This window comes from Leishmania martiniquensis, chromosome 22, assembly GCF_017916325.1.
Source record: "Leishmania martiniquensis isolate LSCM1 chromosome 22, whole genome shotgun sequence".
Lineage (NCBI taxonomy): Eukaryota > Euglenozoa > Kinetoplastea > Trypanosomatida > Trypanosomatidae > Leishmania > Leishmania martiniquensis.
This window is the reverse complement of record NC_090157.1, coordinates 597,501-619,580: the sequence shown is the minus strand read 5'-3', so window position 1 is coordinate 619,580 and position 22,080 is coordinate 597,501. Positions and strand designations below refer to the sequence as shown.

Below are 22,080 nucleotides of genomic sequence, written 5' to 3'. Positions count from 1 at the left end.
AAACGGCGCTGGTGCCCCGGTTTCTTGACATAGCCGTAGTGCCACAAAGGTTGCTAAACTGTGGTTGGATGCCCATGTGTTAAACTATTTTCGTGGCGAATGGACGCGTTGTAAAAAGAAACTATTTTCATGGGGGCTCCTCGAGACTAAAAGGGTAGGTGAAACGGATAGAATCACGCCACCTCCGGCAACACACGCACATTGGTGCGTGAGCTTGATTGAGGCCGTAACACCAAGGCCAGACGCAAAAATGGGGAGTGCATACATCTCTCTCGCACGCTTTCAATTGCGGATGACAGGCTCTTCCCTCTCGCCAGCTGTGGTGGCTTCGACGACTCTACAGTGGTGACTGGAGGGCGCAAATAGGGATGACGCTCCTATTCTGGTTTCGCGCTAGTAAAGGGAACCGGAAGGCGGCGATGATCCCCACTCACTGCATTGAAAGGCATCGTTCCTTCCTCTTCGAGGGAGTCGCTTACAGTGGCAATCCGTAGGTTGACCCTCTACCTCTACTGTGGTGATCGCATTCTTTTGTCTCTCTCGTTTGTCTGTCCTCGCATTCGCGCCGCTCCTTTTCGTTGATCGAAAAAGTGATGTCTTCACTACGTGCGGCGACGCGTCACATTTCCCGTCGCATCCATTTCGTCAGGCATACCCTGCTCTCTCACTCACCGTGCTGTGTGCACTGACGAAGGGGAAAAAGAGAGCAGAAGCAACTTGGAGCATGTGGCGCTTCTCACGTGTGGGGCGTCAGTCAAATCGCGCCGCGCTCTACATGCCGTACACTCCCGTTGCGGCTAACCCGGTGGTCTACTTTGACATCACCGCCGAAGGCGACGCGCTTGGGCGCGTGTCGGTGGAGCTATTTAGGGACGTTGTACCGAAAACAAGCGAGAACTTCCGCTCACTGTGCACCGGCGAGCGCGGATATGCACAGTGCCCGCTGTACTATAAGGGAATCCCGTTTCATCGGATCATTCCGGGGTTTGTTATGCAAGGCGGGGACATTCTCACAAAGGATGGCCGCAGTAGTGTTAGCGTCTTTGGATATCCGTTCCCGGATGAGTCTTTCGAGGGAAAGGCCGGGAAGCACTTGCCCGGCACTGTCGGGATGGCGCACAGTGGGCCGAACCAAAATGGGTCCCAGTTTTTCTTCAATCTTGGGCGCAATGAGCAGCTAGATCGAAAGTTTGTTGTTGTGGGGCAGGTCTTGGGGGGCTGGGAGATCATCAACCAAGTGGTAAAGCTGTGCGGCTCGCGCTGTGGGACTCCTGTGAGTCGTGCCTGGATCTCTGACTGCGGGCAAAGCGGCGGCTACATGGCGGAAGAGACGCAGGAGGCCCTACGGGGCGAGCGCGCGCCGCATGCGATGCCCGGCAAGGAAGTTCTCGATCTAATTCAGCCGCGGTACTGACCCCGAAGGTGATAGGGGTAGCTGCCGCCGCCGAGCTCTCACTGTGTGGCACATGGGTCTAGCGATAGGTGTAGTGGCGCAAGAGGGTTCTGGCCCTGTTTATGAGGAGGGCTACAAAAGGCGAATGCGCGCTTAGTGCCCCCGTCCAGGTCGAAGAAGGAGAATGAAAGGTAGCATCTGCCGCATTCCAAAGCAGGGCGACTGGAATGCGCTCGACAATGAGGTCGTTACTCCCGCACCTGGTGCTCTATGGAACTTCAGAAGCAACCGAGGATTCTGCAGATTCTTCACGCCCATTTTTCCTCGGCAACATCCTTCTGCGGCATCTCTTTCCTCTTGCTCTCCCGTGCGCGACCTCATACCCGCTCATCTCGCTTTTCTCTCGCGGCTCTTTTCGCCCCCCTCCCTTCCTCTCTCTACCGCCTGAGGCAAACAAGCTCGATCTGAAGCGAAAAAAGAAAAGCAAGTTCATCCAACGACACTGACTCCTTCTTTTTCCTTTCCGCTGCGTCAACAGTTTGCTTAGCCTCACCTTCTCTTGCAAACCTGACACTCTTTGATTCCGCTTCTCCGTTGCAGGGCGAGAAAAAAAGAACAAGATCCAGCCGAAGGCTACAGAGCTGGCAATTTTGACTCTTCACTCGTCCGACCTTTCCAAGCCTCAGTCCACCGAAGTAAAATGCCGCAAAAGAGTAAGAAGATGAGCACGACCGTTTTGGAGGATCCGATAGGCAAAGAAGTGTGTGGGGGGTCGCCGTACAGAGACACCGAGGCGACGTCGACGGCGGGCGTTCATGGTTGCGTGCCAACGCAGCGCTCCAGCAAGCGCATGCTGAACCGGGAGATCGGTCTTCTGATGCTTATTCTCGCTGCTCAGACGATCACCGGCATGGGTAACATTCAGGACAGCGTGCTGAGCACCGAGCTGGTGGCCGATTCGCAGAACTTCCGCGGACGCCCGTCGGTGAACAACGAGAACCCCTCTTCCTCCTCGTACTACTCGTCTGCATCGTCGGACAAGCACGTCCCCTTCATGGACATATCTGAGGGCATTTCCTCCTCTACCGCGGGCTCTGACGTCAGTGAGAACTTGGAAGACGACAGTGACGAGGAGGATGTCATCGCAGCACGGTTCGCTTCGCAGCTGACTGCGCCGAAGCGCTCCAGCATTTATTTCACCCACAACGAGGACATCTGGGAGAACATCTTCAGCTTCTTGCCCTGGAATGCAGCGATACAGGTGCGCGGCGTGAGTCGTTTCCATTTCCGCCAGTCACTGCCGCGCGTCACGATTGCCCGCATGCCGCAGAGCAAGCTTCCGGCCATCTTCATCCCCTGCCTGGAGGATCTCGACAGCAACGAGATGGAGATCGAGTCGGAGCTGGCCCCGCAGCAGCAGACACAGTGGTCGTGCCCGCACTGCTGCCTCTACAACGCACAGGGTTCTGTGTGCAGCAATAGCCGGTGCCAGCAGCCTCGCCCGCAAAACGGCCAGCGCCTCTTTCTCGGCCAGCTGCGCCGCACGGGCACGGTGCCCATGGTACGTTGGTTGGTGAACAATGTCTTCAACGCCTCGACTGGCGCACTAGTTGCAGTAGAGAACCGCCGCAACACCCATACGCAGCGTGGCAAGGGCTGCTCGTGGCCCACAATCAACGACGAGGCCACTGTGAGGCGGATGCTCGATGCGCATCATCGTCTCTTCTTTGACTCGGTGAACGGTGTAGAGGGTGTGTGGCTGGTGCCGGCGGGCCGCGAGAAAGAGCTGCAGTCGGAGGTGTCGATGCGGTACAACGGGGGTGCACATCAAAAGCACATGCCACGCGGGACGATTGTCGTGGAAATTCCATCGACACCGTTTTTTGTTGCAGCACCCTCGAACAGCACCGAGGGCAAGGAGGCGAACGGCAAAGAGGAAATTCATGGGGGCACAAAGCGCAATGCTACTGGCTTGCGGTACCCTGTCGCTGCCCACTCCGGCCGCTCAGACTCGGGCTACCACTCGACGAGCACCCCGCTTCCCCCCTACCAGTCCATCCAGGAGATGAGCCCAGCAGCGAGGGATGCGGCTGCCGAGTACTACGGGCGCCACAGCACGGTCAGCTTCGCGCCTTACCGCGTTCCCGGTGTGGACTTTGTGCGTCCAGGGGCGTACCGCCTGAATCCCTACACCGCTCTAATGTAATTGCAAGGGAATACTATGTGCGTGCTTTGCGTGCGCAGACGTGCGTCTCTGTATTTTCCGGTGCGTTGTGAAGCTGAGAGGATCTTCACTCACCTGCCCTCTTTTCCCATTTATTTCCTTCCCTCCGTGCATGTGTGTCTCGTTTCACGATGCGCATTGGAGGAGGGGATCGTGGTGCAGGCTTCGACCTTCAGCGTTTATCCACCTCAAGAAAAAGTACGTTTCGTTTTCATCGGGATAAAAAAAACAGCACGCACGTTAGCGGCAAACCTTTAGTGCAAAGATTGAAAAAAGAGATCGACCAAAGAAAAAAGGACTGAACAAGATGGTGAGCAGTAGTGATCTCCTGACGCTGCACTTCCCCCCCCCAAAAAAGCGTGGTAACGAGCGGGTATTGTGTTCACCAAGGCAGCAGCAAACGTTCTCCATCTTTTCCCCCTTCTTTTTCGTACTAGAGCATTATCAGTGATATTTTTCCATGGACGCATCTCTTATCCATCTTTATATATCTTCTCATTGAATCGAGCTTCGGACTTCCATTTTTCTTTTTTTTTTTTCGATATCGCGGTCTCTTTCCTCTCCTTTTTCTTTTTTCGTTTCCCTTTTGTCGCTTGCTCGAGGTCTGTGTGGCTTGCGCGTCTCTCTTTGCGCGTAGGTGCAAACATCTTGCTTTCTCTCCCCTTTTGGTGGCTTTCTCGATCTCCCCCGCCTTCTACATCGCCCCTATGAAATGGACACACAGCCAGGACATGACCTTCCCTCACGCACACACACTCAGTCGCCCACAGTCACATATGCAACATTTGGACCTTGAAAGGATCGTGAAGGTGTCCCCTCACCTTCTCGTTGCCCGTCTCCTCAAGATACTTTTTTTTTTGTCTATCCCCCTTCTTTCGCATCCTTCCGTTTCACTGGTTCCTCTTTTTTTCCGTCGCCATTTTTCCTTTCTTGGGCTCTTTTCTCACCTTTGTATTGTGCCAAAAAGTGCTTCTTTTTTTTTTCGTTGCTATCCGGCACTCTCAGAGACGTCGGAGTACAGCGGCGGTAGACTCGGAACATGCACGAGAACACGCTTTCGAAAAGAACTCAACGTACACGTACACGCACAGCAGCATATCCCTGTTATCCATGCAACCATCGACGCTCGTTTGCGCCGCGTGCCACTTGTCTATACTGAAGAGCACCTCTGTGTTTGTGTGCGTGTGTGCGCTCTGGCAGAGTGAGCAATGGCACCTATGCCAAATTTTGTTTGGTTTCTCGCTCTCCCTCTCGCCTAGGCGTGTACTTCTCTTTCGCCTCATCACGTGTTTCAGCTGGCACCTCGAAAAAAAGAAGAGAAGCCGAGTACACTAATGCCCACGATGACAGACAGCGCGGGAAATCGTGAAGCGTGACGACGAAGAAAGAGAAGGCATGAGAGGGAACAAAAAGGAGGAAGGGGGTATTCTCTGTGCAACTGGAAGCATCAGCCACTCTGCCCCCATTTAGCTCTCTGTGCATCTGTGCGCGAGTACATGTGATGGTGTGTGCACGTCTGTGAATGCCAACCCGATAGAGATTCGGGGGAAAGTGAGACGGTTAGACACTGCAACGACGGATTCACGATCATCCAAGACTAAAAGAGAGAAACAAGGAGTTCAGCTTGCGTGTGTGTGTGTGTCTTTGTGTTGCAAGGAAGAGAAGGAAGCACCCTACCATGTACACGTAAAAAATCACTTTTGCTTCTCTCTCCGTCTCCCTTCTTTTCCCTATCTACTCCGGTTTTTCTTGCCGTCTCGCCTTCTCCGCCCCTCCCCTTCTTCTTTCTCTTCGTCTTGACCTTCTTTTTTTTCTTGTCTCATTTCGGAATGGCCAGCGAGCAAGAGGGTGCCTACCCCCCTCCCCCCCAACACATGTCACAAGACGTACCTTCAGAGCAGTGCACACGCACAAAAGATCGAGAAGCAAAAAAAAAGGAACGCGTCTTCCTTCGTTTATTGCTGCCGTGATTTGGCTTCTGCGCGAGCAAAGGAGTGGCCAGAGAGAAAGAGAGAGGGGGGCCTTTATGCGTTATCCCTTCTCCCGTGTTCGTTGTTGTGTCTCTTCCTTTCTTCGTTCTTGTCCTCCTGTGAAGCTCCTTTGGTTCGCTTTCCTTGCGCTCCTGTGGCACCTCTTCAAAGAGAGAGAGAGACGAAGTGCGCCGCATCAACAACCCAAGTGGCATACTTTCCCAATCCTTACGTAGACGCACACACATAGCAAAACGCGACGACAATCTACACGTACGCCAATTTACCGAAGCTTGTGCGTGCGGTGTGCCATCGACTGTAGAAGTGTTCTTACTCTCCCCCCTCCCCTCTCACACCAGAACTGTCCCCCCTCCTTCGTTCTCTCCTTCTCTCTCTCTCATGTGCCTCTTCAGCTGTACGTCTCACGTTTTCCTTCCTTCTCTTTGCCTTTTCGACTCTCCGCATCCTCCTTTTTTTTCGCTCTCTTCTTCCTTTTTTTTCTTTCCTTCTGTCTGACATCGAAGCGATTTGATTGCTCCCTCTTAGCCTATTTTTTTTTTCGTTTGCATGTATTTACTGACGGATGTTCATTCCTTTTTTCTTTTGCTTTCATTTTTTGGCTTATTATTATTTTCCGTTTGCTCTCATTTTTTTCGGCCTCGTTCCTTTTCCCTCCCCCTTTTTTGTTTTCGTTTCTTTGCCTCTGCCCTCTCCGAAGTACGTGAAAGCGTGTGATGCGTTCTGTTCCTCTCATATTTTGTGTTCCGATTACCTTTTTTTTTTTCGAAATGGGAAACAGAGAAACAACAAGGAAGGTCTTCCTTGTTGTTTCTCTATGCTGACGACTCGTTCATCGATTTTTCACCTTGCCCGCTTTCGACTCGACCACAGGCGATAGTGTCCGGATTCAGTTTTGCGTGTCGCCAAAGAAACGAAAAGAATAACCAGAAACACTCCCTTTTATCTCTCTCTTTTTCCCTATGAGGTTGGATCTCGCTCTTCTCTGATCCCAGCAGCATTCGCTCTTTCGAATACTCCGAGCTGCATATGATAAGTCTGCGCGAAACAACATGAACAGCTAAAGGCACAGGAGCAGAAGCAGCCAGCGCGTTCAGTGCACGCTTCTGTCTCGGATGTGTGCTTGAGCAGCCGCACGCTCCTCGCACTTCCCAAGTCGCTTTGCGGACTGAAAAAAAGGAGAGGAGAAAAAAAAGCTCCTCTCCTTGTCTAAGCTACGGCAGAGCGCACAGGTGCCCCCGAAAAAGGATCGGCGGCAGAGCACCGAGCGGGCTCACGGCTTCTGGACAACAACGACAACCAAACTGATGCCTCTCAGCGGTGATGCCAAGGAGGGGTAATGAAACGTACATATTGGTGAACATTGCGTACGTAGAGCTGCTCTCCTTCCACTATGTCTTCTCTCCTTTCCCAGAGCGTTTGTGAACCTTTCATGCCGGCAGGGGGGGGGCGTGGGCTGGCGCTGTACTGAAGCGCTCTGCAGTCGTGATGTTGCGTGCATCATATCGCCACCCATTGTGCCGATTATTCGCCAGCTAGAAAACCATACACCTCCTCGCCCCCACCCCTGTATGGCCCATACGGGAGGCGGACGGGCTCTCTCTGAAGAGACGAATGACTACACAACGGGCCCCCTTGCACTTGACAGACCTATGCCTGCTAACGGCGCGCGGGCTTTAGAGAGGGGTGGGTGGGTGAACCTGCTGCCACAGGCTTGCAGTGAAGCCCCACCCGTGGCAGGGCGCCTGGGTAAGTCCTCCATATGCGCCCCCGATGCCATTGACAGAGGTGGAAGCGGCGGACAGCGGACCCCCCCTCCACGGCAACAGTCCCGTTCTGAAGCAAGCTCCAAGATGCTAATAGTGCGAGCACTGCCTACCGCAGCTCACATGCGCATCACCCCCAAGCAAGGTATCTGGGGGGGTGCGATCACGAGCGATGAGCGAGAACGGTGTGAAGGTATGCGTGCCAGGCGACGCCACAGCGCACCTGTGCGACAGGTGCCGCACCTCCCCCATCCAACTGGGTCAAGTGATGCGGCACAGATGCCGTAAACGTGCGGAGGAACACCTCTAAAATCGCACCATCGACTCCTCCAGGCGCCGGTGTGAGGTGTCGGCAAGTGACATAATGGAGTGCCGCGGTTTGAGGCGGCTGAGGGGGGAGGCGCGACACGCGTACAGGGCCAAGGGCCTCCTCGGGCGCATGGGGAATGCACGTGAACCATCCTCCTGCTGCCCTCATGGCAGGCGTCTCCGTTTCCGCCCTCGAGCACGGCCCTGGACGCGACCCGCTGGGATCAAGGTGTGTGTGTGGTCGGTTCAGATCCGCCCGGCGCCGATGACGCAGCATGAATGCGAAGAGGGGATGCGGAAGGACAAGCAGAGCCCGTTTGATGGTTGACGGCTCGATCCGGGACGCCCCGGATGAGTCCGCAGGGCTCGCAGCGGGGTGGGAGGGCGGTGAGGCGTGCGTGCCTGCGCGCGTACTTGCCGAGCTATTTGCTACAGAGAAACGACACGGTAAAGAATGAAAGGAGACGCCTCAGCGTTCGTCTTTGGCGCTTATGAGCGCAAAAGCGCTCGCCTGCTGCCTATCCCTCGCACCAGGGGCACATCAGCTCTGCACTTGCGTGTGGCGGAATCAGAAAGGCGCAAGGGTTACCAGCGTTGGTTGTGATGTACTTCGTCTCTCCGCTGTCCTCTCTCATCTCCTCCAACTTGATGCGTGGCCTCCATTCGCCCCAATCACACTCCCTTGTTGAACGCGGCGGGCTGAAAAGGGGGCCAAAAATAAATGAGTAGACGGGAACGCAGTGGGAAATCACGCCTAGGCATCTCTTCCTTTGTGTATTGATTAGCCTTCTTTCATCTGGGCGCCTATTAGTACGAAGTGAAACAATTCTATACATATCAAATCTCGCACACACACACACACACACACGCATACTCACGGAAGTACAATGCCACTAGACGCAGTGGTGATGGATAAAATTATCGAGGGCGATGGTAAGACGATTCCTCGCGCTGGTAGCGTTGTGACGCTAGACTACATTGGCTATCTGGAGGACGGAAGCAGGTTCGACTCGACGCTGGAGCGTGGGAAGCCGTTTGTGTTTCGCGTCGGGTGCGGTGAGGTAATCAAGGGCTGGGACGCGGGCATTGTGCAAATGTCCAAGGGGGAGCGTAGCAAGCTGACGATGCCGCCGTCTCTTGCCTACGGCAGCACAGGATTTCCGGGACTGATTCCACCCGACGCGACCATTGTGTTCGAGGTGACACTTCTCGATGTAGCGTAGATCGGTTTTTCTCCTCTCTTGCTGCGGTGCCACCTCTCTCAAGCTTTGAACTTAGCAGGCTCAGTAGCGCACACTGATGATTTAGTTCATCTCGGCGGCCTTTTTTTTTTGCTTGCCGTCTCTCTCTATCTCAGAGTGTGCGTGTGCGCGTGTCATGAAGCTGAGATGTTTTTTTTTTTCGTCGTGCTCCTTTTATTTAGATCTTTCCCGCCCTCTTCCCACGATTGTGGAGCGGGGGAGGAGGGTGCCATGCTGATGTAAACCAAGGGTGCGATGACGAAAGCTTCTGAAGCGACTACGATAACAGCGCACACTCCATCTCAGGGTGGTAGGTGGTGTGTCGTGCTGCGCACATGCATAGGGACCCCTTTTTTTCTTTTCGTCTTCTCTGGTCACCCCTCTTCTGACGCCGGGCACAAGTACCCGTGCGTACGCCTGCTGTGTGAAACCGCCTGCCACCTTGCCACACAGAGGGATAAGCTTGGCTGCATTCGCGCTCCTATCGGTGCTTGGCGTCTCTGTCGTTGCGCGTCCACTGCTACGGCCGCTCTCTGATCTTCTTTCGCCCTATTTTCACCCCTACTCCCTTAGGCACGATGGGCTCACAAGGCGGAATCGCTGCACTGTGCGCACCTCACGTGTGCTGCCACCAAAGCGCACAATGCACTCTCTCTCTGTCTCGCCCCCCCTCCCCGCATCCTCGCCACCTCGCCTTTCGGGCAGCCCTGTCTATATGCGGATACTCTCGCACTCCAACAGCCACCTCATCGCTCCTCTTTCCCTCACCCTCTGCCTCACTGACGCCTTTTTTTTCCTATCATGTACGAACGCGCCGCTCCGTTGTTCCTTCCTTTGGGCTGCGCTCTTGGGCTCTCTCTCTCTGTCCGTACTCATCCAAAAAGCAAAAAGGGTAAGGGGCGGCGGCGGGTTGTCTGTGCATCTCCCTTTCACGCTCTCTCGCTCCGTTTCGCTGCCACCTTCTCCCCGGCAGCGGCGTTCCGGGGTCGACAGGCGACCACCCGTGAAGGAAATAGGAAGTCTGTAGGGCTAGTCAGATGCTCACTGCCGAAAGCCATCCAGAAGCGGAGCCGCCGGTGGCGGCCGGCAATGCGAAGCATGCGACAGCCGTTAGGGTGGCGGACCGGCCAGGTGAGGCTGACGCGACGAGCGCAGCTGCGGCTTCTGCGCCGGTGCTGAACACAAACACCTCGATCAAGAGGTTTTCTTGCTTGCAAGGCCTGCGCTTTGATGCACTCGTGTCCGCCGCGGTGGTGGAGTTCATCGGAACGTTTCTGTTGGTGCTGACGGTGCCTCTCAGTACCCTACAGAATGCAGAGATGGCGCCCATCAGCATTGGCTTTCTGCTCATGTCACTGGTCTTCTCCTTTGGCTATCTCAGTGGTGGGCACATGAACCCAATGGTAACCATCTCCGTGTGGTTGGCCACCTCCACCGGCGAGGGCTACGCCGCCTTCAGCAAGCGCCGACTTATCATGTACGTGGTGGCGCAGATGACTGGAGGCGTGATGGCTGCATTTTACTGCATGACGATCAACGGCCGAGAATTCCCGGTGCCGAGTATGGGGCTGAGCTTCAACAGGATGCTGCGCGGCTTCCTTGCCGAGAGTGTCTTCACGTTTGTGCTTTGCTCCGTTGTTCTGCATGTTGCGATGAGCCAGCAACGCAACAACAACTTCTACGGCTTCGCTATTGGCTTTTCGGTGCTGTGTGGTGGCCTGACATGTGGACCGATTAGCGGTGGCGTCTTCAACCCTGCTGTGGCTACCCCTCTCATCGTAGTGCGGTGCTTTTTCTCCTTCAGTGAGTCCGCGTGCACCCCGATGGCATCCCTGTGGGTCTACTGGGCCTCTGAGGCGGTCGGGGCCGTCTGTGCATCGATTATGTACATGGCACTGCAGAACGTGGGGGATGAGGTATAGCCTGACAAGCGCGAACCCTACAATACATTCTGCATAGTCACGGGAATGCTCACGCGCCCATCGCGTCCTGCCGTCCTCCGAGTGTCGGTTCTTGCCTGACGTTTCTTTCACTCCCCTCCAGCTCTTTTTGCCGTCTCTACCGCAGTCCACCTGCCTCTTTGTCGAACGGTAAGAGGAGAGCAAGGCTGGAAAAGTCTGCGAGGAGCGCAGGGAATTCGTTGGATAGCAAGGCTACACCGAATGGTACGGTGTGCCGGCGCAGCCTCGTCGCTGGGGCGGCCTTCCCACACCAAGGGAGGGTGCGAACAAATCAGCGGATAGTGACTCGTGAAAGTTGAGGAAAGACGTGCCAGTGACTGTGCTGACGCGCAAGCAATCCATCGTGTAAAGTCGGCAGGCACAGCGGTAGCGGGACTCTCCCTCTTTATCTCGCTCATGCTGTGTGTTTCTTTCCTCCTTCCCTGCCTCCGCGGTGGCGTAGGCGGAGACGCACAGGTACGCCTGCACGCACATCGTATGAGATCGGGAGATCGCTCCACCGTCTTGCTTTCCTACCTCCGACGCACGCCGCGCTCTGCCGTTGTCGTGTGCAGGATTACAAGACGAACGTTTCAGTCGCCTCTTTTTGCCGTTTTTTTTCTTTGAGTATGTTTCCTTCACCTTCGAGGAAACGTCTCAGGGTGTCCCTACGGAGCTTTGTGTCTGGACTGCGCCTATTAGCCCATTTCTCGGCGCCGCTCTTGTTGCCGACGTTTGAAAGCTGCCCTTGCGCGTGCTTTGAGTCACAGACGAGGGGTGGGTACTCCAGCGCATCCTGTGCCTTGCCGGCAGCGCGCGCAGCTTGATTCCTTCCGCGTTGCTGCGGTAACTCCTTTTTTCCCTTTTGGCATATATTCCTCCTTCACAATGTCATCAAGGAAAAAAACGAAAGCCTCACAACGTCAGCGGATGACAGAGCAAACACCAATGAGCGTGCGCACTCTGCACAGGTGCAGAGAGTTGCCTACGCCCATCTCTTTCCTCCTCCGTCAACCCCCTCGCGCCTCCAACATACCGAGGCAGTAAGGCTCTGCTGCGGTAGTCCATGCCCCTCCCCCCTCCTCTTTGCGAGGCAGCCGTCCACCCTTTTCCTCGCCACCTTCGACGAACATTCTCTCTTAGCGTGTCGTCTCCTGAGTGCTGCCCACATACATCTCGCCACCGGCTCCCCCTCCCCCCAACAACTAAGCACACCCTACCTCCTTGGGTCCTCGCTTCCTGAAGCAAAGAACCCGACATACCGGTCGACTAACTCGCTTCTTTGCTGTCTTCCCGTAACTGCGCCCATCGCTTCCCTCTCTGTCCTCGCCTCGCTCTCTTCCCCTTCCAAGAACTCTCCTTTGAAAGCACACTGCATACTGTCCACCTCCGATTGAGGCCTCCTCCTGAACAGAGTGCGAGTTCTACGGACACCCGGTGCGGAGGAGGGGGGACGCTGCACCGCCTTCCGGGCGGCGTACCCGAGGTTCGGGTCACGAGTGCGTCTGTGTGTGCGACCCGTGCTGCGCGTCTGTGCGTGATGAGAATTCAAGCTTAGGACACCTTTGGATGCGGCGCGTGCGCGCGCTGCAGGTGAAAAAAGCGAGTTTGTTACACCGTCGATTCGTACCCTGACGGCGCGTGGCGCTGCCACTGTACCTGTGTGCGGGCGTGCTCATTGTGCGTGACGGTGACGATGCCCCCGCTCGCGACGTGCCTGTGGCCAGGAACCCGGGCATGGTCGGAACGCGGGCGCTACGGACACCCGGTGCGGAGGAGGGGGGACGCTGCACCGCCTTCCGGGCGGCGTACCCGAGGTTCGGGTCACGAGTGCGTCTGTGTGTGCGACCCGTGCTGCGCGTCTGTGCGTGATGAGAATTCAAGCTTAGGACACCTTTGGATGCGGCGCGTGCGCGCGCTGCAGGTGAAAAAAGCGAGTTTGTTACACCGTCGATTCGTACCCTGACGGCGCGTGGCGCTGCCACTGTACCTGTGTGCGGGCGTGCTCATTGTGCGTGACGGTGACGATGCCCCCGCTCGCGACGTGCCTGTGGCCAGGAACCCGGGCATGGTCGGAACGCGGGCGCTACGGACACCCGGTGCGGAGGAGGGGGGACGCTGCACCGCCTTCCGGGCGGCGTACCCGAGGTTCGGGTCACGAGTGCGTCTGTGTGTGCGACCCGTGCTGCGCGTCTGTGCGTGATGAGAATTCAAGCTTAGGACACCTTTGGATGCGGCGCGTGCGCGCGCTGCAGGTGAAAAAAGCGAGTTTGTTACACCGTCGATTCGTACCCTGACGGCGCTGCAGGCGAAGTGTGATATCGTACGTCGGCGGGAGTCGGGTAAGCGCTTATGCGCAGAAAGGTGACGCTACTGGTGAGGAGAAGAGCTGGTGCACCCTAGGTGAAGGCGTCAGGCGCTCGAAGAGTGAAAAGGGCGAAAAAGGGTGCGGAGGAGATGAAAATGCTCATAAGGGGAACGCCTAGCAGACGGGCGTTGGTTACCGCGGAGGTCCAATAGTTTTCCGACGCGTGGGCGCAGGCGGCGTGTGGGTGTACAGGACGTGGCGCTCTCGCCGGGGTGGGATCAATCGCGTGAGTGATCCAGGTGAAGCGATCTCTTCTCTTCTGCCAACTTGTCGTCCTCTACTCTGTGACCTCTGCTATTTTTTTTCGTTTTCGTGGGTTCACCATGCACGGCGTGGTTTTCGACTGCGGCGTCTTCGGGGGTGGCGCCCTCACGCATGAAGGAGGCGCGCACAGATATTCGCACGTGTACGAAGCACTCATCGACAGCAGTTTGCATTCGATTGAATACTAGATAGACTTTGTTTGTATCCCATCACGCTCTGTTTTCTACCGCCGCAGTTTGTGTGTCACTCGGTCAAGATGGCTGCGCTTACGGACGAGCAGATTCGGGAGGCCTTCAACCTGTTCGACGCCGACGGATCTGGCGCTATTGACGCGGAGGAGATGGCGCTAGCGATGAAGGGTCTCGGCTTCGGCGACCTGCCGCGCGACGAGGTGGAGCACATTATTCGCTCTATGCACACCAACTCGAACGGCCTGGTGGAGTACAGCGAGTTTGAATCCATGATCAAGGCGCGCATGGCGCCGAAGGACTCCCCAGAGGAAATCCTCAAAGCCTTTCAGCTCTTCGACCTCGACAAGAAGGGCAAGATCTCCTTCTCCAACTTAAAGGAGGTTGCGAAGCTGCTGGGTGAGAACCCCGGCGACGATGTGCTGAGGGAGATGATTGCCGAGGCTGATGAGGACGGCGATGGCGAGGTGTCCTTTGAAGAGTTCAAGAGTGTGATGCTTCAGATGCGTGGCAAGTAGAGGATGCCGAAAGGCACAGCTGCATCCCATCAGCTTCACCTTCCCTTTTGGGCGGGCGGGCCCATGTTCATGGCGGAGAGGAAGCGACTGCCATCGACGAAGTAAGTCATCGGCTTATTCTCGTCCTGCGAAGGGGGGCGGCTGATTGGGAAGGTGTGTGTGTGTGTGTGGAGTGGGAGTCCGCGATGTCACCTGAGCCACCCCGTACCTCCGGACCTTATCCCCTCTTTGTCGCTTTCCTTCCTTCTTTTTGTGTCTTTTATCGTCTTGGGCGGGTGTTGCTGTCGGCGGTGCGCGTCTCTCACCCTGAGCGTGCGTGGGAGTGGAAAGAGGTGGGGGGGGCGTGTAGCGTGCGTGTGTGGTTGTGGGTATGCTCGTGTGTGGCGTATGTGTGAGTCTCTTTTTCCCGCTTCTCATCGCTCCTCTCTGCCCACATTCTTCCCCTCCTCCTCCTCCTCCTCCCCTCTTTTTGCCGTCGTGTCGCGCGTTGACGCTCGCTCTCTTGGTGTGTTTCTGTACGGCTTCTCCTTCCCCTTTCCCTTTCCGTTTCCTTCTCCTTCCCCCTTTTCTCTCCGTTGATTATGACACTCCTCTTTTTTTTTTTGTTGTTTCTGGAGGACGGTTCGTCTCAGTCGGTGGGCCGCAGCACAGCCGTTCTCACATGTGCGGGGGAGGGGAGGGGGGATGCTGTGCTGAGTTGTCTTTTTCTTTGTTCGTCGTTTTCTTTCCCACCTCCGGCTCTCTCCGCTACTCTTTCTGTCCCCTCCCCCTCGTCGTCTCTCTCCCCTCTCGCCCATCGGATGATGGGGTGCGTGCGCGTCCCTCTTGTTCATGGTGACCGCCGGCAGGCTTCCCCACTCCCACTCGGATAGTTTCGAAGACGAAGAGAGAGAGACCGATCGAGTGAGAGGGGGTGTGGGTAGGGTGGGCGCAGTCTTCTGCTCTGCCGCAGCATATTTTCGTGCCTTTTCTCGCATTTTCACTGCGCAGGCGGTGCATGCGCATTGCGGAAAAGGGCGAGGCGGCGGCGGCGGCGGCGGCGACTTTGAATGAACAGAAGAGAAACCAATGGCGTGTTGGCCGAACGAGCAGAGAGGTGAATGAGGAGGGGCCTGACGCCATACGAACTGCATTTTCGGCGGAGTTGGGATGCGCAGCCGACGAGGGGAGCGCCGGCGCAGGAGCTCGCAGAGACTTTGGTGGACAGACAGGAGGCAGCGACAGGGGTGGTGGGGGCGCGGGCCACGAATGGCTGCGTAAGGAAGTCGCTGGGTGCCCGTCAGCGCTCAGAAATCTCTACCAAACTAGCAACGTAACGTAGCTTGTGCAACAGCGCCTCCCATCCTTCGAGCTTTCGCCCTCGTCCCTTTCTCGCTCGCTCCGCCCTAGAAATCGAAAGCGAATGTCAGTGGTAAGAGTTGCGTACGCGGCACCGTGGCCTGGGTGCCGTGTTCTCTCTCTGTGTATCAGAGCGCCATTGACTTCTTTGCAATGCGCTGCCGCCTTGGTCCCATTCGCTCACGCTCTCTCTTGCACTGCTCATGTACTTCCCCACCTCCCTCTGACTGATGACGCTCCATCATCTTCGTCGCATCAGCTTAACGGAAAGGCTTGCACAGTTGCAGAGGCGACGGCAGACATCCGTACCTGATGAAGGCTGCCTTGGTTTCAGCCTCTCTTCCACAATGCTACGACCGGAGCACAGGCAGGGCTGACATTTACACACACACGCACACGCACCCGCACACACAGGCGCGCAGAGGAGGAAAGGGTGGCCACAGCGACTGTGGCGCTTTTCCCTTTCTGCCGCGCCACCTCCCTCCATCGGCCCATTTTCTTCTTCGATCGACCCCTCTTTCCTCATCTCTCAGGGGTGCGCAAGTGGGGGCTCGTGCTTGGAACCCCCTCCCCCCTCAAGTGCGTTGCTTTCACTCCTCACCTGTGCGTCGGCGGGCAAAAGCGCAGTCTCCTTTTTTTTCGCTTTGCCTTAGCCACCGGGGATGGAGGGGACTTGTCTCGAGGCTGACTCGCCGTGGCGGCGGCGGCATGTGTCTCCGCCCAAGGAAGCTACGGATCTGTTGGTGCCTCAGGGTGCCGCAACGGAGCACATGGAGTCCGATACCGTAGCAACCGCGTTGAAGTCACATCGCAGAACCGTGTTATGTGGTGGTACTGTATCGACCCGGCGCGCGTCCTGCTGGCCCCGTACTGCGCTGCACGCACCAGGAGGATATCCCTCACTCATTGTCGTCCCATCCACGACGCAAGGGACTTCGGGGCCACTAAACCATCTCCCTACCGCGGGCTCGAACCCCACTTCAGTCGAGCCGCGGCTGCCTGCGTTCACCATGACCATTCCAAAGGACGCATCGCGCCTCCTCCTGCATCCACTGCATGCCCAGCGGCAGCAACACCTTGCCTTTGCCTTAAGCCGCAGCGAACAGCAGCTCGAGGAGCTTGATAAACAGGGCAGGTTGGAAATGCTGCAGCGCCAGCAAGCACGTCGGACCGCGTGGGCGCAGGCAAGCGCGGCCGCTGTGAAGGGCATGCTATCGGTGTGGAAGAAAGTGAACCTCGCGGTAGAGGAACGCCTCACCTCCCTGCAGCCTGAGGGGTACCAGACCTTCGCTTTTCCCGACGGCACGGCCATCTACGAGGGCCACTGGAAGAACTGCCACCCGCACGGGAGAGGGTGCTTGCGTCGCTCGCAGCCCATGAACGATGTGTACGAGGGCCAGTGGTTCGTCGGCCAGCGCTGCGGAGCCGGAACATACCACAGCGGTGAGCACCGCCTTCTCTACCAAGGCTCCTGGCTCGATGACAAGCTGCACGGCAAAGGTGAGCTTGTCGAGCCGGAGGGGGTGTACGTGGGCGAGTTCGTCGAGAACACTCTTCACGGCTACGGCGAGTACGTCTACAATGACGGGCACGTATACAAGGGGGACTGGGTGTGCGGCCTGTACGAGGGCAGTGGCACCTACATCTACCCAAGCGGGACCAAGTACGAGGGTGGCTGGCTACGGGGGCGCGAGCATGGGCGAGGCACGAAGTGGTGCAGCAACGGCGATGTGTATATCGGGGAGTGGATGCATGGCATGCCGCATGGGCATGGCAGCTTGACCAGCAACTGCAGTACCGCGGCTCGTGTGACGGGGCAATGGCGGTACGGCTCTCTGCATGGCCAGGCGACCTGTTCTTTCGCTGACGGGAGCTACTACGTTGGCGAGTGGCAGCGAGGTCGCTTTCACGGCCGTGGCACGTACGAATCGACAGACGCGAGCGGCGAGTTACGGCGGTACACCGGAGCCTATGTGAATGGAAAGCGCCACGGCTACGGTGCGTACACGTCCTCCGCCGTCTCATACACTGGGGAGTGGATGCAGGATAAGAAGGAAGGCGAGGGCTCGCTGCAGGTGCGAGGGGGCGGGACGTACCATGGCCGATGGAAGGCCGATGTGCCGGACGGCGAAGGGGTGTACGTGACAACGAGCGGTGAGGGCCACCATGACGAAATGCATTGCGAGGCGAGGGATGGCGTTTTTACCACGTGTGTTGACCGAAACACAGAGCAGCGCGTCGACATCAGCCTGCAAGGCCGATGACGGCCGTCCACATCCCTCTCGTCACCTCCGTTCTGCTCCTGTTGTGGCCAAGCCATCATGAACACGACAGCAGCCGCAGAAGCTGCAGCCCCCTCCCGCTGCTGCTCTCCCTCTCCGCTCGTCGCAGGTTTGGCTGGCACAGAATTGTCCTCTTTTTTTTTCGATGTGCCTGGATGGGAAATCATATGCGATGTACACCTCTCGTCATGTATTGGAGCAAACTTTTTTTTCTTCTCCTGCTTCTCTCTCCCCCTTTTCTACTCCTTTCTGACGAGTAGTACACTCTCGTCAGGATGCGCGGTGTGCACGGTGTGCGTGCGCGTGGGTGTGTGAACGAAGAGCTCCCGGGAAGATCTTCGTGCATGTGCCCTGCCTCTTTGTCTCCACCTCTTGCGCGCCTTCTTCGTTGATTTGCCCCCTCCCCCCTCTTTCCCTTTCAGCTTTGACTGTGCTCTGTGCTCGCTCCAATGATGGTCACACTCCTTGGACACGCACTGAGCTCGTGCATCGATACACAAAGATCTGCAGAAGCGCCTGACGGTGTCACTTGGCCCCTCGCGAGTGAAGCAGCGGGGCGAGTAGGGGGTGGGGGAAGGGACCTCCGGCCTTCTTTGCCGTGTACACTTGCCTGCAGGGCTCTCTGCAGTCAGGAGAGTGTGGTATGTCTTCTGCCAAGGTGCATGCGCCAAGGCACCATGGCGCCCTATGCCGTCCCGGCGCATGCACTCTTTCTTATCCGCCCACGAATGCGCGCATGAGTGCGCTTTACTCTTCTTCATCCCACTCGCGTCGTGTGCCGTGTGAGGTGCTAACCTTATCTTCTCTGGGCGCGCATGTATTTTGGCACATCCCTTGTAGCGGCTGTACGCCACACTCGAAAGCGCACCCTTACTGTAGATGAGCTCCGATATCGCCGGCGACGCTAGCACTGCGCGCTGTTCGGACAGCCTCAGTGTCAGCGTTGGCAACACCTCGAGTTCTGGGCCTTCTTCAACCCCGCCCGTGACGGTGAGCTTCGTTACAAGTGAGCGGGAGTTCGCGGCGATCTTTGTGCGCGGTGTTAGCGCCCCAAGAGCCAGCGGCAGCGGTGGCGATGGTGCCACAGGTCATGGAAGAGGCGAAGATGCCTTTCTGTTGTGCTATGAGCATCCCGGCGACGGCGTCACGGCAGACAGTATTCTCCAGTTTCAGAAAAGTGTCACGACCGCCGCGCAGCAGTACGGAGCGCGACTGAGGCTCTATATATGGGACTGTACGAGCTGCTCCTTCGGCGATGCCCGTACCCAGCTTGGCAAGAGCCGCGGCCATCCACTGCTGCTGATCATCTTCGAAGGTATCATTGCCGACACGTTTCGTGACATGCCACTCGCGGAGATGAGTGCGGAGGAGGTGCCGCGGGTGTGCAGGCGACTCGCATCCTTTCAATCCTCTGCGAAGCCTGCGCGCATCGTGGCGTCTGGTGCGTGTGGCACTCCCGTCTCCTCCATCGCGACAGCCACGCCGCTGGCAAACAGCAGTGGCGACGCATCGTCACAGCAGGAGGGGGTGGAGCAGCATCTGCTGGTGGATGTGGCCAAGATGGTGGCCATGGGGAGAAGGTTGATGGCTGAGCGTAAGCCCTTTTACGCAGAGAAGTTCTTCGCAAAAGCACTGCTAACCCTCGATGCGGTTGCCGCTGACGTTGATCGGCTCGTTGCGTCGCGAGAGGACTACGATGGCAGCGTTGCCTTGTGCCTGGCCTGGGCTGGACTCGCTCAACTGGTGCAGGGCAAACAAGCCGTCGAGAACGCGTACTTGGAGCGCCTTGGCCGGCAGGTGACGTTGCAACCGTTTCGCGATAAGCCGCTTAGTGAGGCGCACCGCGCCATGACGACGTGGCGATTGATGCAAAACGCGCCGCGCCCGTGGAATGAGATGCGCGATAGCGAAGCGAAGCTGCGAGCGGCACTTTCGTCGAATCCACACGATACAATCGACCGCAGCCTTCTCGTCATCACACTCTTCCTTAAAGGAGACTTGGAGCGTGCTATGACGGAGGCGCTCAAGCTGCACGTAAGCGGCGACGCCTTTGGCCGCGCGGCGCTGAAGCACCTGTCGTGCTTCCTCGGCGAGGGTCACGAGCTGGTGCACCGTCTCCGCAATCCCGCTTGGACAGGGCCGCTGTAGGCGAAACGAGACTCAGAGAGAGAAGGGGCTCATCATGACAGAGGGCGACACAAAGCCGCCAGCGATCCCCCCCTTCCCTCCCAGCAATGGAAGAGTCGAAAGGGCGAGACCAAAGAAAATGGAATCCGAGACGACGGCACGCGCGTGTGTGAGGGTGGGAAGGAGGGGCCAGCTGACGGACGGCACCTCTGCCTGCCTCAAGTCGCTGGTGCCGGTGCAGGCTGGCTGGAGAAGAAAATGCCGCTGCAGCTCCTGTTCTGCACTTCTTTCCTCCTGACCCCACACGCGCGCTTTCGCTGTGGCGGGTATGTACGCTGACCCCTGCACCTCTTCCCTTCCTCTCTCGCTATCCTCCTCTTTTCTTGCGTGCTGTGCGATTGCACAGAACGAGCGGTTCGGGCGCTGGTTGACTGCTGAAACCGGCCGAGGGATAAAACGCAGATTCAGCGGATCTCCTCCACCTCCGCCCACAACGTGCACTCCGCTTCCCTCTCCGACTAAGCCTTTGCGTGCGCGTGCCTGCCCGCCAAGCTCACCGGGGGCAGCCCTCGCCCTTCGCTTTCCCCTCACTCCCCCTCCCGCTCGACAGGAGCGGCCGGCCCACCCGCCAGCTAGAATTTTTCACCTTTTTGTCACGTTCAAGTGGCCTCTTAGTTAGCAGCGATGAACCACGATGATGCCATGTGGAACATTATGGGGCAGACCTTCTGCTCCTTCAAGGTCAAGACGAACGATGACAAGGTTCGCTTCTGCCGCAACCCGTACAACGTGACCGGTCTCTGCCAGCGCGGCGTGTGCCCGCTATCCAACGCACAATACGCCACCGTCATCGAGCACGAGGATGAGCTCTACCTGTATATCAAAACTGCTGAGCGGGCTCACCTGCCGCGGCGGCAGTGGGAGAAAGTGAAGCTCGACGTCTCCTTCCCGAAAGCGCTGGCTCAGATTGATGACGAGCTGCAGTGGTGGGACCAGAAGCTGGTGATCAAGATCAAGGCCCGTTTACTGCGGCTGAAGCAGTACCTGATGCGGAAGCGGAAGATGCTCATGGAGCCGCAGGACGAGTACGTGTCGGTGAACAAACGCCAGGAGGACAAGCTTCTGCGACGAGAGGAGAAGGCGGAGGCCGCGGCCCGCATCGAGCTGGAGATCGAAAAAGAGCTGCTCGACCGTCTGCGCAAGGGCACCTACGATAGCGTCATCAACTACAACAAGGAGGCCTTCGAGCGGCTGCTCGACGAGGAGGAGAACCGCGAGGAGTTTGAGGCGCTGGAGAAGGAGGAGGACGACGAGTTCCCCGACTACGTGATGGACGAGGAGGAGGACGAGGAGGATCAGGAGGAGGAGGTGGTGCGGGGCGGCCGAAGCAAGATGAAGAGTCGAAAGCGTGACAAGCTTGTCATTGAGGAGGAAGTGGAGCGGGAGTCGGCGCCGCGCCAGCGAGCACGCCTCGAGGATCTCGACTGGTAGGTTCTTTTTTTTCGGCGTCTCTTTCGCGCTCGCCTCTTTGCACGCGGGCCGGAAGGGCGACGGGATGGGAGGGGTGTGCGCACGCATGTGTGTATGGGCGCGAATCTGCGGTACTGTCGCTGTAGCGTTCCCAGATTCTTCAGCGGCGGGCACTTTGCTCGTATGCGGCATCGTGCTATCCCCTTCCCCCTCCCTCTTCCTGCGCAGAGCTCTGCAGCTCCCCCTCTCCCTCTCCCTCGACGTCGCTCCTCACCTTTCCATCTGCTGCACTGCCATCGAGCATTGGGGAGTGGGGGAGAGGGGCAGAGAGTGGGAGGACGGTGGGGCAGGCGCGCGTGCTCGCGGATGCCGACAGCTCTGACCCGGCAGCAAGAGACGTGCATGTCGGTTTTCATGCTACTATACCTGCTCTGCTTGATGTCGTTGAGGCTATGGCATGGGGGCGGGCGCACAAGCCTACCCCCCCTCCCTCCCTCTCGTTGCCAGTTGCGGTCTCCTCGGCGTATTCCTCTCTCTCTGCTTCTCTGTACCTGTGCGGGCTGTGTCAGCCTCGCGTTCTCTGTTTTCTATCTGCCGGCGCTGTCACCTCTTCATCTCTCGGCGAGTTTCTCACCCTGTCTCCGTCGCCCCCCTTCCCCCCCTC

At 57.5% G+C, this 22,080-nt stretch overlaps 8 protein-coding genes across 8 annotated transcripts; all 8 read left to right on the top strand.

Annotated features, from left to right (window-relative positions):
- Positions 1-724: 724 nt before the first annotated feature.
- On the top strand, positions 725-1,414 carry LSCM1_02984 (uncharacterized protein; the record flags this gene model as incomplete). The annotated part of the gene is made up of 1 exon (XM_067320539.1): positions 725-1,414. The coding sequence occupies one exon, from the start codon at positions 725-727 to the stop codon at positions 1,412-1,414; it is 690 nt and encodes a 229-aa protein (XP_067178851.1).
- Positions 1,415-2,093: 679 nt separating this feature from the next.
- Positions 2,094-3,599, top strand: LSCM1_02983 (uncharacterized protein; the record flags this gene model as incomplete). Its single annotated transcript, XM_067320538.1, has 1 exon — positions 2,094-3,599. The coding sequence occupies one exon, from the start codon at positions 2,094-2,096 to the stop codon at positions 3,597-3,599; it is 1,506 nt and encodes a 501-aa protein (XP_067178850.1).
- Positions 3,600-8,567: 4,968 nt separating this feature from the next.
- Positions 8,568-8,903, top strand: LSCM1_02982 (uncharacterized protein; the record flags this gene model as incomplete). The annotated part of the gene is made up of 1 exon (XM_067320537.1): positions 8,568-8,903. One exon carries the CDS (start codon positions 8,568-8,570, stop codon positions 8,901-8,903), a length of 336 nt encoding a protein of 111 aa, XP_067178849.1.
- A 1,055-nt stretch (positions 8,904-9,958) lies between these two features.
- Positions 9,959-10,843, top strand: LSCM1_02981 (uncharacterized protein; the record flags this gene model as incomplete). Its single annotated transcript, XM_067320536.1, has 1 exon — positions 9,959-10,843. One exon carries the CDS (start codon positions 9,959-9,961, stop codon positions 10,841-10,843), a length of 885 nt encoding a protein of 294 aa, XP_067178848.1.
- Positions 10,844-13,749: 2,906 nt separating this feature from the next.
- LSCM1_02980 (uncharacterized protein) lies at positions 13,750-14,199 on the top strand (the record flags this gene model as incomplete). Its single annotated transcript, XM_067320535.1, has 1 exon — positions 13,750-14,199. One exon carries the CDS (start codon positions 13,750-13,752, stop codon positions 14,197-14,199), a length of 450 nt encoding a protein of 149 aa, XP_067178847.1.
- A 2,000-nt stretch (positions 14,200-16,199) lies between these two features.
- LSCM1_02979 (uncharacterized protein) lies at positions 16,200-17,801 on the top strand (the record flags this gene model as incomplete). The annotated part of the gene is made up of 1 exon (XM_067320534.1): positions 16,200-17,801. The coding sequence occupies one exon, from the start codon at positions 16,200-16,202 to the stop codon at positions 17,799-17,801; it is 1,602 nt and encodes a 533-aa protein (XP_067178846.1).
- Positions 17,802-18,698: 897 nt separating this feature from the next.
- Positions 18,699-19,967, top strand: LSCM1_02978 (uncharacterized protein; the record flags this gene model as incomplete). Its single annotated transcript, XM_067320533.1, has 1 exon — positions 18,699-19,967. One exon carries the CDS (start codon positions 18,699-18,701, stop codon positions 19,965-19,967), a length of 1,269 nt encoding a protein of 422 aa, XP_067178845.1.
- A 663-nt stretch (positions 19,968-20,630) lies between these two features.
- On the top strand, positions 20,631-21,437 carry LSCM1_02977 (uncharacterized protein; the record flags this gene model as incomplete). Its single annotated transcript, XM_067320532.1, has 1 exon — positions 20,631-21,437. The coding sequence occupies one exon, from the start codon at positions 20,631-20,633 to the stop codon at positions 21,435-21,437; it is 807 nt and encodes a 268-aa protein (XP_067178844.1).
- Between the last annotated feature and the right edge of the window lie 643 nt (positions 21,438-22,080).